At 48.9% G+C, this 12,932-nt stretch overlaps 1 protein-coding gene across 3 annotated transcripts; it reads right to left on the bottom strand.

The window, feature by feature from the left end:
* Positions 1-2,392: 2,392 nt before the first annotated feature.
* On the bottom strand, positions 2,393-8,030 carry LOC119093577 (39S ribosomal protein L40, mitochondrial). 3 transcript variants are annotated; one of them, XM_037216548.1, is made up of 7 exons: positions 7,738-8,030; positions 6,220-6,294; positions 5,710-5,802; positions 5,131-5,301; positions 4,813-4,924; positions 3,433-3,519; positions 2,393-2,714 (listed from the first exon to the last, which is right to left on the bottom strand). In XM_037216548.1, exons 2-7 carry the CDS (start codon positions 6,279-6,281, stop codon positions 2,601-2,603), a joined length of 639 nt encoding a protein of 212 aa, XP_037072443.1. In that variant the 5' UTR covers positions 6,282-6,294; positions 7,738-8,030; the 3' UTR covers positions 2,393-2,600. The 3 variants fall into 3 exon arrangements, with proteins under 3 accessions (XP_037072443.1, XP_037072442.1, XP_037072444.1); XM_037216547.1 differs by having other exon boundaries at positions 7,778-8,029; XM_037216549.1 differs by lacking the exon at positions 7,738-8,030 and adding an exon at positions 7,220-7,363.
* Between the last annotated feature and the right edge of the window lie 4,902 nt (positions 8,031-12,932).

The raw sequence follows: 12,932 nt of genomic DNA, 5'->3' as shown, positions 1-12,932 counted from the left end.
TCCCCCCCCCTCTCCTGCCTTCCGGTTAATGGTGTGCTGCTGAGGAGCCCGATCAATGCCGGGTTAAGAAAGAACATCTGGTTTTCACGCATCGTTTTTCACGTCACGTCTTTTCATTTCGTTTTGGGGTTTTAAATGAAAATCTAAATTTGAGATGACCACGGGTCACAGCTTTGCTATCGAGCGCATGTGAAGTTCAGGATAAGAGCCAGTGAAATGACGTCAAAGTGTGTCAAACAAATGGTATATTGGCAGTATTCAACATTTCAAACTGCATTCATCCTCCAAGATGAGCTCCAGGAGACTTGCTTATTGTACTAACATTGGTGATATTGTATTTCAACTGCTTTTCCTTCAAATACCCGGTAGCGTTGAAGTGCAAAGCAGCCTTTGTCAGTGTGTGGGATCGACACGATGACCGTGCCTGATGAACAGCTAAAACAACTCAAGCTTGTAACCGGTGAGTTCGAAACGGCACGGTTACAAGCTTTGTAACCGGCGAGTTCGAAACGGCATGGTTACAAGCTTTGTAACCGGCTAGTTCGAAACGGCACGGTTACAAGCTTTGTAACCGGCGAGTTCGAAACGGCGCGGTTACAAGCTTTGTAACCGGTGAGTTCGAAACGGCACGGTTACAAGCTTTGTAACCGGCGAGTTTGAAACGGCACGGTTACAAGCTTTGTAACCGGCGAGTTCGAAACGGCACGGCTACAAGCTTTGTAACCGGCGAGTTCGAAACGGCACGGTTACAAGCTTTGTAACCGGCGAGTTCGAAACGGCACGGTTACAAGCTTTGTAACCGGTGAGTTCGAAACGGCACGGTTGCAAGCTTTGTAACCGGCGAGTTCGAAACGGCACGGTTACAAGCTTTGCAACTTTGTAACGGCCCAGCGCACCACGCGGCCTGAGCCTTTTGAGCAATGCAGATGAATTGCCGGGCGCCTGAGCGCACGTCCAGACAAACTATTACCGCGTGACCAGTGGCGGTTGATCGACCTTGTCTAATGCATTACCTCGTAACCAGTGGCAGTTGATCGACCCTGTCTAATGCGTCGATCGGACTTCATCCTCGCAACTGCATCCCGCCCACCGACTGCGCCCATTCAGCAGAGGGTGGCAGCGGCGAGCGTGACAGCACCCGCCCGGCACGCGACCTACACGTGACATTGCCGGCTGGGTCTCGTATCTCGCGTATGACGCGCCCGCCCGCCGGGCAGCAGCAGCAACATGTTTTGATCTCGGAGGCATCCGACTTGCGACAGCAGTCGGCGCGGAGACGGCCGACCAGCGCGCCTCAGTGTAAACCCCAGCTCAGTGTAAGCAGACGACTCATTATGTCGAACGGGCCGCGAGGGTAGCTGCTCGAGATCCAGTGGCGTCGCAAGACGATCAGGCCATGACGGCCCATCCGGCACCTGCCGAGGTTCTCCGCTTTGACGATCACCTGACTTGTGGCCATCGCGCCCCTCTGGTTGCCATTCTGGACCGAACCTCATACCGCAATATTCAAGGTTTCCAGAAACGTAGAAAACAAATGGATGGAGACGGCACATAAATGGCCATTTCCTTCAAGGTTGTCATCTCTGCACCACCTTTCTATGGCTGCATCGTCTTATTAAAAGCAGCTGTAAAAGGCGCTTTGACCATGCTCGGCTATCATGCTTCTGTTCTAACTCATATGTTTGGGCCTATTCCGGATGTTTGCAGATGTACATAGATGACGTGAATTAATAATTGTCAGTTCAGGGCCAGCGTGGCATGGGCCGGTGTTCCTCATCAGTTGAGCTTCTGGAAACCAGTGATTGGCGAGGCACTTGTATGGCTCCGCCCTGCTAGCATCTCATCAACAATTTAAGCCGGGCCCCGAAAAACAGCAATACTGCACAAGAAAATGTGGTCCAGAAATTCGTACAGATTGTTGCAACTTGCATTGTGCAATACGTGAAAACATGGTGCCAGATTCATGTCGTACTGGGCTGATAGCCCTTTAAGCACTATCCACATCAACGTCTCAATCTCGGCCATGCTTCCATTTTCCCGAACGGGTGCCATCGACCCCTGTATCAAACGGCTCTTCGCGCTATCATACGCCTCCCAGCCACAGACCGTGTAACATGTTACGTGTACGTGTACGAACAGAACCTTAACATACCAAAAATCCTATGTTCCATCAACTACGAGAAGATGGAACCAGCTCCCGCCTGAGGTGTTATCTCTCAGACTTCTCGTTCCTTCAAACGGGAAATATACCAGCGCTGCAGTGTGGCCATGCCTCCAGTGTAGCACAGCTTTGGATCCAGGCTGGGCCTCCGACCAGTGTTGCTTCAGACGAATACTATGGTGATCATAGGTCATGGAGAGCGCTGCACGTTCGGCCCGGTGACACACAACCTCGCAACCCTCATGATTTATATTCACTACAATTTGCCAGTGTGCAGTAATTTGCGCAACGGCATTGCAAACTCTTTAACTACTGACTGCATCTTTAACATGTCATCAGATGAGCTCCTTCATGACACCCCCGCCCTCTTCCACTCCTTTTTCATCCGCTCCAGTCTGTTCTGCAGCCACTTCGTACAGTGGGACGCCGCCGGCCTCCGCTACTCCCATTTCCGGGTGGTGTCGATGTAGTCGCCGTCTGGTGAGTCGTACCCCGGTATAGGTGGCGTTAGCGTCGGCCCGCGGTGCTCGAACGGCACAAGAGCCGGGTCATCCTGAGGGGCGCACGAGAGAACGCTCAACGGCCAGCACGCCCCCCTGTTCTGGAGAACAACCCATCACACGCGGCGTAGTCGATGAGACACTGCCGGATCCAGACCAGACGGCACTGGCATCAGAGCCGGATCATCCTGAGGGGCGCACGAGAGAACGCTCAACGGCCAGCACGCCCTCCTGTTCGGGAGAACAACACATCACACGCGGCGAAGTCGATGAGACACTGCCGGATCCAGACCAGACGGCACCAGCGCCAGAGCCGGATCATCCCGAAGGGCGCACGAGAGAGCGCTCAACGGCCAGCACACCCTCCTGTTCTGGAGAATAACACATTACGCGCGGCGTAGTCGATGAGACAGCTGGACTCCAACGCGTCCGAAAAGCATACGCGCGTTAGACGTGGACACTCCTGCCGCCCTTCACTTTTGGGAGGGGATATCTTAGATGGTGAGTCATGAAGGTCTATCAACCTTCGACAAGCTGCCGCGCTGGCAGGACAAATATCCAAAAATTAAGAACAGAGCGATCTATCTTTATGTTCCACATTCGTTCTGTCATTTGACTGGCGGGAATTTTAAGCCCTTTCCTATCCATTGCTGGCAGGAGCACTACAGTAACCCAGGGATGTTCTTCTTAACCTATCAAATTTAAACTAAATGTAGCTTTCCTTGGACAGTATCCTTGGCGTGCACACGCGACAGTGTCATCAATTCTTACCGATATGGCATCGCAGTAAAGTTCATAGGACTCGGCTTTCAGCTCTTCCAAAGCTCTTTCTTGTGAGTCCCGAATCCTCCGAAACATCTGCCAATGAATCAACAGAAGTCAGCGGCATTCTACTCGATACATATAGACGTAAAACATCCAGCACTGCCAGCTCCCTGTCTGTTTTTCCACGGGCATACATCGCATATCATCTACGCCGGTAAGACGGACTATGCGGTGAGATAATGGCAAGCTGGCAACATACATAAAACATATCAATTATCAATGACAACAAAACTCACATCAATGGAAACAGACAGGTTTGATGACCGCACAAACGGGCCCGATCAATCCATTGGAAGTTCTGTCTTTCCCGAGAATCCAGCAGGTGACGCTTATTGGTATGGCCCTTGTCATAACCACAGTCAGCTATCTGTTAGAATCCGTCCATGCCGTTACAGATTGAGTCCACGTGCGCGCGGTCACGTCTGGAAGTCATCAAGCGCCCTCGTTACCGAAATCTGCACATCACTTCTAAAAACACCAAGACGGCTGAGCCCATGGTTCTCGCTGGAGCGCGAACCATGTGCAGGTCAACGTGTGTCTCCGGCTACGAACGTTGACCTGCACTTTGCCAACACGGCCGATCGTTTTGTCATGCAACGATTACATATGTTGGTCTCATATCACCGTGACACTATGTCGTCGAGACCTAGGTCCAGTTTGAGCTGTGCTCCGCAGCGTTTGCAAAGACAGAAAGGTAACCACGAATTAAATGCGCTATTCAAATGTAGACGTCTATATTTCGCCCAAACTAGAAACTTTCAAAATTTTCACATGGTGTTTGATTTTTGTTGCATATTTCAGGAAGATCACGCTAGATCACAAAATATCGAGAAAACGGCTTGAGATTTATGCAGCACAACTTGTAAAGCATTGAGCTTTTTGGTGCTGAATACTACATGCGTGTGCCATCGATGGTCGCAAGGATGACAGTTTCTACAATACGTGTCGGTCCACACACACTTTATCTTTGTTCTTGTAGGTGCGCTTGACATGAGGTCCCGCTCGTGATCATTAAACTTCGTACACTATAGAAAAAGATAATTACAACAATGTACTAGCACTGCGACAACGCTTTCCGATGCCTAGGAATATCCCAAATTCGTGTAGGTTGCTAGTTGCAGAGATTGACATCAGTGGTCTTTGCGTAATTAAGCGTCCTTTCATGGTCAACAGTCATTAACACACCCCTGCACAATGACCCTCCCCGCCTCCAGGAAAAACCATGAAAAACAGACAAAGCGAAGGCCTTCCAAGCCTGCTAACGGCTACACTGCCAACTCCCCCCCCCCCCCCCCCCGTGTTCCGATCTCCAGCCGATGGACGTACCGCCACGTCTGCCACGTGCTGCTGCCGCTTGTAGCGGGCCCAGTTCTTCATCAGGTCGAACCGCTGATCAGCTTGCTCCGACGTCAGGCTCTGCGTGGGCCGCCGTCTCTCCCTGCCGGTGGGGCGGGGGGGGGGGGGGGGGGGCAGCGTGAGTAATGTAAGCGACGTGCCGGGCAACACAGGGACTTCAGCAGCGGAGGGGCTGGAGCAATTGGAGCCAAGCGGTTCATCGGCCAAGAGCTGTCGCGACTTTTCACCCCCACTCTGGTCGACGCCCCTACATCTCACAAGCACGCGACCGGCCGTCTCCGCGCTGACCTGAGCTCCTGGCGGACGGGCCGCGGCAGCTCCAGCTCGTCGAGCGGCTTCAGCTGCCGGGAGCCCTTCTCCAGCCGGCGGATGGCCTTCTCCAGCTTGCGCCGCTTGCGCTCCTCCCGCGCGCGCACCACGGCCGGGTCGATGCGCTTCTTCTTCTTCAGCGGCTCCGCCCTGCAGCCGGGCCGTAGTCAGGTCAGGTCACGTCAGGTCAGGTCAGGTCAGCTCGGGCCGGCTGAGGTCAGATCACTAGAAGTCCGTACGTGAGGCATTGATCAGGTCACCAGTAACGTCTCACCTCAGGCCAGACCAGACCCCTTTAGACGAGGCACAGTGGTCAGGTGAGGTGAGCGGATTATGCGTGAATAACAGTTGGATTATGCATGAATGACACATGTTGACACATGGCACTGGTCGGCCCACTTCTAACCAAAAGATGAGCCTAACGCAGCGTGAGCCCTCGTCTTGGCGAGGCAGCGGTCGTGCCAGCGCCGCGAACAGGCGGCGTCCGGGGCGACCCCGCATGGGTGGGGAGGCGCGCGGGGGTACGGCGGAGGATACTCGGCCCGCGCGCGCACTCACCAGAGCGCCGGGGTGAGCCCGATGGCGGCCGGAGCCGAGGTGGTGATGCTCCGACTGACACCGATCGTGAGGCCGCAGAGGGCTCTGGATAATCTGCTCCACACACACACAAACACAAGTGTACAGATATGATGCCAAACACTGTGGGTGATGCTCCAGGTTCCAATGTGCCCCAGGTTCCAATGTGCCCTCTTCTTTAATGAAGTGCAAAAATGCACCAGACAATGCAACATATCACAGGATGGGCATGACTTCAGCAATTGGAACACTCTAAAACCCCAATCATCATTATCAGTATATCACAAGAGTCTATATAATGTAAGCAAATATCTTCTGTGCCCTCCCCCCCCCCCCCCCCCCCCCAACACCTTACCAGACTGAGGCACATACACAGATGTGCCAGGTTTAATGGACCAGACACTGCACCAGACACTCACCAACACTGCTGGATTGATATTGCAGACTGGAGTGCAGCCAATGCAATAGATTGCAAACATCTACTTGACTTACTTTGCATCAAGGGCAGCTGCAGGCAGGCGTTGAAGGGCTGACCACCCCATGGCCATCGCCATCCTTTTCCTATGACTGAAACAGACCAAAAGAAAACATTGTTTACTTACCAGGTTGATCTATCTGTCTTCCAAAACATCTATAACACATATTGGTGAGTGCAGCACTCACCATCCACTGTTCTAATTTTTATGCTCATGGTTAAGTCACATTTTGGTGTTTTCTGTGCAAGCATAGTTTTCCCCTTATTTTTGATGAAGTGCAAGAAATATTCAAAGGAGGCCCTCCATTTCAAACTTTGGAGCATTTAGTTTCCTTGGATTAGGACACATCCCTCTACTGGGACTTTCAATGTCTGTTGACTCGCAATAGCATACTTTTTCCTCTGAGCTGTTGTTGTCTGATTGATCCATACACCCTTAGGTTACAGTGCCCATCTTTTGGCTTCCTGAAGCTGGGTGCCCTTATTGAACAAAATGGTAGGACAATCTTCGGACACCCAAGGGGGTCCAGCTCTTTTGGCCCCCTTTCTCTCCAGGTGATCCAGGTGATCTTCTGTCTTGAAAAAACACACTCCCCTCCCACCTAGTGAGGGTTAAGTAAGGAATGATCTCACAGAGTACCTCCCCATAACACTTAGAATACCATGTTGCCACTATATAGAGCAAAATCCTCATATTGGTCCTTCTATTTAGCATGGCATCATCACATGTTCTTCAATAGCTACTTGAGGTATCATTTTGGCTGGTACTTTCTGGTGTCCCATGGAAGTTTCAGCACCAGATGCTTGAACTACTTTAAAAAACAGCATTTTATTTGGACAATTCTTAGTTAATATAAATGTTACCCTCCACCAACAAATTGAGACACTTGGGTGCAAAAAATTGTCTTGACTAAACAAGAAATGTGCATTTATATTTAAGGATGAGACAGAGAGCATTGCATTTGGGTATCCAGCCTACCCACTACACTGCAGAGGCTAACTGCATGCAAAGCTTACTGTGGTGACAAGATCTTCCTTATTTCTCCCACATTTTACAAGCCCTTAAACCATTGGCATGATGATGCAAAATTAGAAACAGCTGTAGCTGTCACAGGACCACTTTCAGTCACAAAATATAAGAATGATGAAAGAATCAACACTAAGTGGGTAAACAATGATAACTACAGTAAGTAAAGCTCATCAATGTTGACAAATACACAAAGATAACCAAAGCCAATTTGGAAACTGATAATTTCTGAAACAATAACATGAAAACACAAAGCAACAAACAGCATTTAAAAATTACAGCAATTGTATTACAGCATAATGTCTCACTTAGCACATTGACTAAAAGTCAGTAATACATCATCTTTTCATAAATCAAATAGTCCAATAGAATTAAACTAAGAATACCATTATAGACACCACCATGTTTTACACACAATAATCAAAGATCAGATGCATAGGTCAGTCTGTCCCATTAGTTCCATTCATCATTCGCCAGTCATCCAGTCATTATAAGAGACGGAAATCACCTTCATCTACGCCAAAGCAGCCCTTAAGGCCACCACTTACGGCAACAGCTGACACCTTTGACATTGGAGAAGGTTCGAACAGAGAAGCAGGCGGGCGTGCTCTCCCGCAACACCGCAGAAATTCGGCGGCGTGCCACCCAGTCACTCGCCGACAGCACTTCACACGGGTCCTTTTCTGGTAGCTTCAACTTCGTTATTCGCCGAGAGGGGAAAGCGGAGCCCCGTCACCAATCCCGCTCAAAAACCGGCTCATCCTAAATAAATCGGCCTCTTTCGAGAGGGGAAGCACGGTAACACCACACGTATGCAATTTTGCTTCGATAGGCTAAACAATATGGAAAATGCGGTCAACAAGGACCAGGGACGGATCCAGCGGGGGGGGGAGGCAGCCTTGGCCCCCCTTGGATCCTCTTGGGGTCCTACGCTCTTGTCGGAAGCCCTACCTGTTAACCTGCTCGGGCACACTCGATCATTCGGGGGCCCTCCGCATCGGATCTTGGGTACTTTCTATTTCGATGGAGGGCCCTACGCTCTTGACGGGGCCCTATCATTAACCTGCTCTGACGCACTGGATCATTTGGGGTCCTCTGCATTGGGTCTTGGGTGCTTCCTATTTGAATGGAGGTCCTTACGCTCTTTTTGGGAACCTTCTGTTAACCTGACCGGGCACACTCGTCGATCATTCGGGAGCCCTCTACATTGGGTCTTGGGTACTTCCCATTTGGATGGGGGACCCCACGCTCTTGACGGGGGCCCTGTATGTTAACCTGCTCGGTGGCGCTCGATCGTTCGGAGCCCCACACCTTTCGTCGTATTTCTCATTTGAATGGATGACCCTATGCTTTTAGCGGGCCCCACCTATTCAGCTGCTCGGACCGGCGTCGGATGCAAAGGGTGGGAAGGGGGGGGGGGGAAGGAGGCATGGAGCCATGCCCCACGGATCATGCCCAGGGGTCTTTAGGGTTCGAAGGGGCCCATAACCAGTCGGACGGACACAGTTTTTTACAACAAAAACAACGAAATCAGATGCCTTTGGGCCTCCAGGCGATCAAGAACCATTGTTAGCAGAAGTAAAGAGTTCATAAGTAAACAAAATATATTTTTTGATGATTGAGGTGTTGCTTTGGGAAAAATTTGGGGGCTCATTACGCTGCCTCCAAGCATTATGCCGTGGGTTACCTGACCCTATATGTCCCCTTGCCGGATGAGCATGATCGCTAAAGAGCTTTCCACGTTGCCCTTGATCTCTTTGCATTTTCTCATAAGGTCCAATGTACTGTTGGGACGCCATCTGCCTGCATGCCTGAGCACTGTTGATCGAACAGGCTTTCCTCCACGGATTCTTCCCATTCGCCCGAAAGGTTCCTCACACTTTTTCCGGGGTCCCATATGCCAGGGTACACTCAGTTGCTCAGGGGGCCTTCACATAGTTCTCGGATACTTTCCACTTGCTTAGAGGGCTTTGTGCTGTTACTAGGGCCCTTATAAGAAGACACTCGATGCCCAGGGGCCCTCTATTTTGATCGAGGGATCTCCCTTTGGTCTTATTTGCGGAGGACTCTTCACTCCTATCGAGACTCGTGTTGTTAGCCTGCCCGTGCACTCTTGATGGCACAGGGACATTAATTCATGGTCTTGGATAATTCCCCTTTGCTTGGAGGGTCCTGTGCTACAGCTGGGGCCAGCCAGCCTGCCGGGGCACTACTGATCGGTTAGGGGCCCACCACGTTAGTCTTGGATTCTTTTTGCTTGCTCTGTTGGCCCTATTCTTGTTGGCGGGCGCCACCGTGTTGGCTTCCTGCGACACCCATGATCGCTCAGGTTCCGTCCCTATTGGCCTTGGTGCCTTCGCCATAGAGCAGCAGGCGGATATGCGCCGATGAATTTTTACGCGGGGATGCCGGACGTAATTTTACATGTCGCCGACGTCGCATGTGTGATTTCCATCGGCTATTGAGTGTATGACACTTAGCATACTAGTGCATCGTGTTCTCAATATATTTTGAATGTTTTGATATGTTGCACTCCTTCATAATCAAGGAAAAATTTTGCATTAGTCATCAGCCATCAACAGATTACATCACTCCGCCGGCTAGCCATAAAAAATAAGCTAGGAATCAAGTCCATGCTTGGTTTAGATGGTTGTTAGCAGCAAACACAAGTTTGTTGCCTGTTGTTCCGCAACACGTAGCCTCAAAATCATAGCACTTAAAATGATCTGTGACAAGTAAGTGAGCTCTATGTGTATGTATGCGTAGCACGCCTTGGCTTGATAGGGCTGTGCACAGTAACATGGATTTCTCAATTTATGAAAAAATAAAGAAGCAAATACAAACATAGACATATATATATATATATATATATATATATATTTATTTATTTATTTATATATAAATATACATAAATGTTATATATATATATATATGTATTACATACGACCTGTTTTAAAATGTAGTGACCGAAATGCAAGGATATTTTTTGGAAGGGGCTCCAAACTCCGGGGGGCCCCACTTTGTGGCGTTCCCCCCCCCCCCTGGCAGAATCCTGGATCCGTCCCTGACAAGGACCGTCATTTAAGATCACAATTTATTGCATATATGTGGGAAAAAACGTGAGTAAACGCTTGCTTACGTTGGGCGCCGGGCCGTTACCTTTTCCCGGCATTATTTGTACGTACCACGGGGATAAGTGGTGAATGAGTTCCCGTCAGACCGTGAGACCTTGGAGGGTGTGGGGGAGGCGGTGTTGTAACAAGTGACTCGTGACATAGCGACGTTCTCGAGTAAGAGCGGTGCATTCAACCAGTGCGCGTTTAACCGTAAGCTGGACATAACAAGTCTCGCAGACCGGTGGTGCAGAGCGACTGAAAATGTGACTGTGGCTGAGATGAGTGTAGCCACATCTCAAACGCATCAAAACCACTTCTCTCTGCCTGTTTTCCTGGTGACACGTCGCCCATGGAGTGTGGGTTTATTCGATACATGTGGCTAGCATGCGAAACATCCCTTTAATTCGGCAAATACCAAGCGAAACTGACTTTGGCTAAATGGAGAACATAACCTATTGCCGGAGACAATATCACGCTTGAACAATCTTTAGCACGTCAATGCTGGGAACGCAAGCTTGCTTGACAAAAACGCGTACGTAAAAGTTCCTAAGCATCAGTGATGCAACATCGATTGTTGGCATGTAAAACGCTGCTATGAGAACGTTTCAAAAGAAAATCGATCACCCGGTTATCAACTTACGTCCCACCCTTCCAATATCGCCTGAATACTTTGAAAGACGGATTCATCTGTCAGTCATAGAATGAAGCCCGGCTATTTTTAGCTTTCCGATCTTTCGTTCAAACATCATAGTTTGGGAAATGTTCTGCGGTCTCAAATAAATCATAATAAAAAAACCTTAAAAGCGAACAATGTATGTAAAAACATCATTTGAGCACAAGGATGAACTTGACAACGGCAAAGAGCTGTGACTTTCTAGACTTATTATTGCACCACTCATCATGAAGCGGTTCTCTTTTCACCGTTACACAATAACCTCCAGTTTCCGGTCGGTTATTTTTGGAACATGAAGCAGGCGTTCATGTGCTTTAACACGCTATCCATGCGGTGTTGTGGTTTTGAGCTGTAGCAATCCCCTTTACCTTCTGGTGCGGCCATGTTAGGGTTTCGATGGGAATACACGCATCTTTTGACATTATCGGGATACATGGCATGCGACATGCAGCCATAGCATGTAGTGATGTGAGCTAAAATGCCCTTTTCCTATTGCCGGTGATGGTGTCAGTATCTCCGTCGGACGGACTGCATCTGAACATGATAGTGCACACATCAGACAGATGAATTCCAACTTTATGAGCGCATTAATGTGAAAGCAACTTTGTCGATGAAAAACATTCGAGGACAAATGTTCGTCGTCGTCACTAAAAGCCTGTAAAAAACTGTAGCGAAGGTAGTTTTTCATAAGCTTCATTCTTGGCAAACAGTTGCAAACGAACTTATCCATAAGGGCGCTTACGATGCAAACAGTTTCGTATTGAACTTTTTCAGACTTCTGTTTTGCCAAACAAGATTTTTCGTCAGGATCTTTTCACATTGTGAAACTGACGTCGTACGCAGCTGATCTTGGCGGACTTCATGCGTGCAAAATTGTAACTTGCAAACAGTTCTCACACGGTCCTTCCTGTACGTGCTTTTGACCGAAAACAGAGGCAACACTCATCAGGTGTCACCTGCTCGCTGTGCCAATAACTTTGTTGAGGTCAAAAATACGCACAGAAATACATCGTGGAGCAATTTTGTATTGTCATACAGTATGCATGCCTCAAATACAATGCATTACAATAGAATAGCAGGTATGCTTAAGAGCTCGTCATGCAAGAAGTTAATCATGCAAATAGCTACAAAAGACACAGGTTGTGTGACAAAAACACGCCGGGAAACTATCGAGGCAAACATATTCTGGGTAGACAAGTTTATGCGAAAAGTCTTATGAGTTGTTGGAATGCCAATATCCTTCAGCGGTAAGAAAAAATCGTTGTAAGGATCCACACGTCGCCATGTAAAGTTCTAATGCCAGTACTGTGCTTGTATGCATATATTCACACATATGTGCTCCTCAGGGGAAGGGTTTGTTTCAGTTCAATACGGACATTACGTACCATGCATCACTCATATATTCAAACGATATCAAGCTAGCGCGCATCACGCATTAAGGCACATTCGCATAATCAGCCATGATAAACCCTGCACGTTTAGGTCCGGTCGCCGACTCTTCATAAGACTGGCTCGCTAATTTTCTATTTGGATGGTCCTGTGCTCTGTGTACGACTGAGTTCTAAAAAAAGTTATATGGTCCGAATCCCCGTGGATGCCTTCGTGTGTCATGCATTAATGCTGAATACCCTACGAAATATTCATGCATCTCTTGTCCTTTATCCTGGCTGTTCGACGATCAATAAGGCTATCAGCAAGGCTATTAGGCTATCAGTACCGCCTTATGCACGTGCGATGTTTCTCAGAGTCCGCTGAACAACTTCCGTAGCTTTAAAGGGCTCTATAATGCTTAACAAATGTTCGTGTGGTAGATAACATAATACATGTCCAAATAAAACCTCGTGAAGAGGAATGAAAGATAAACACGCCTAAAACAGCACGGGCTTGAGAAAAACGATTATTACAGATGTTCAG

This window comes from Pollicipes pollicipes, unplaced genomic scaffold, assembly GCF_011947565.3.
Source record: "Pollicipes pollicipes isolate AB1234 unplaced genomic scaffold, Ppol_2.1 Scaffold_4002;HRSCAF=4701_pilon_pilon_pilon, whole genome shotgun sequence".
Classification (NCBI taxonomy): domain Eukaryota; kingdom Metazoa; phylum Arthropoda; class Thecostraca; order Pollicipedomorpha; family Pollicipedidae; genus Pollicipes; species Pollicipes pollicipes.
The sequence above is the reverse complement of the archived record's forward strand: the minus strand, read 5'-3'. Positions and strand labels throughout refer to the sequence as shown.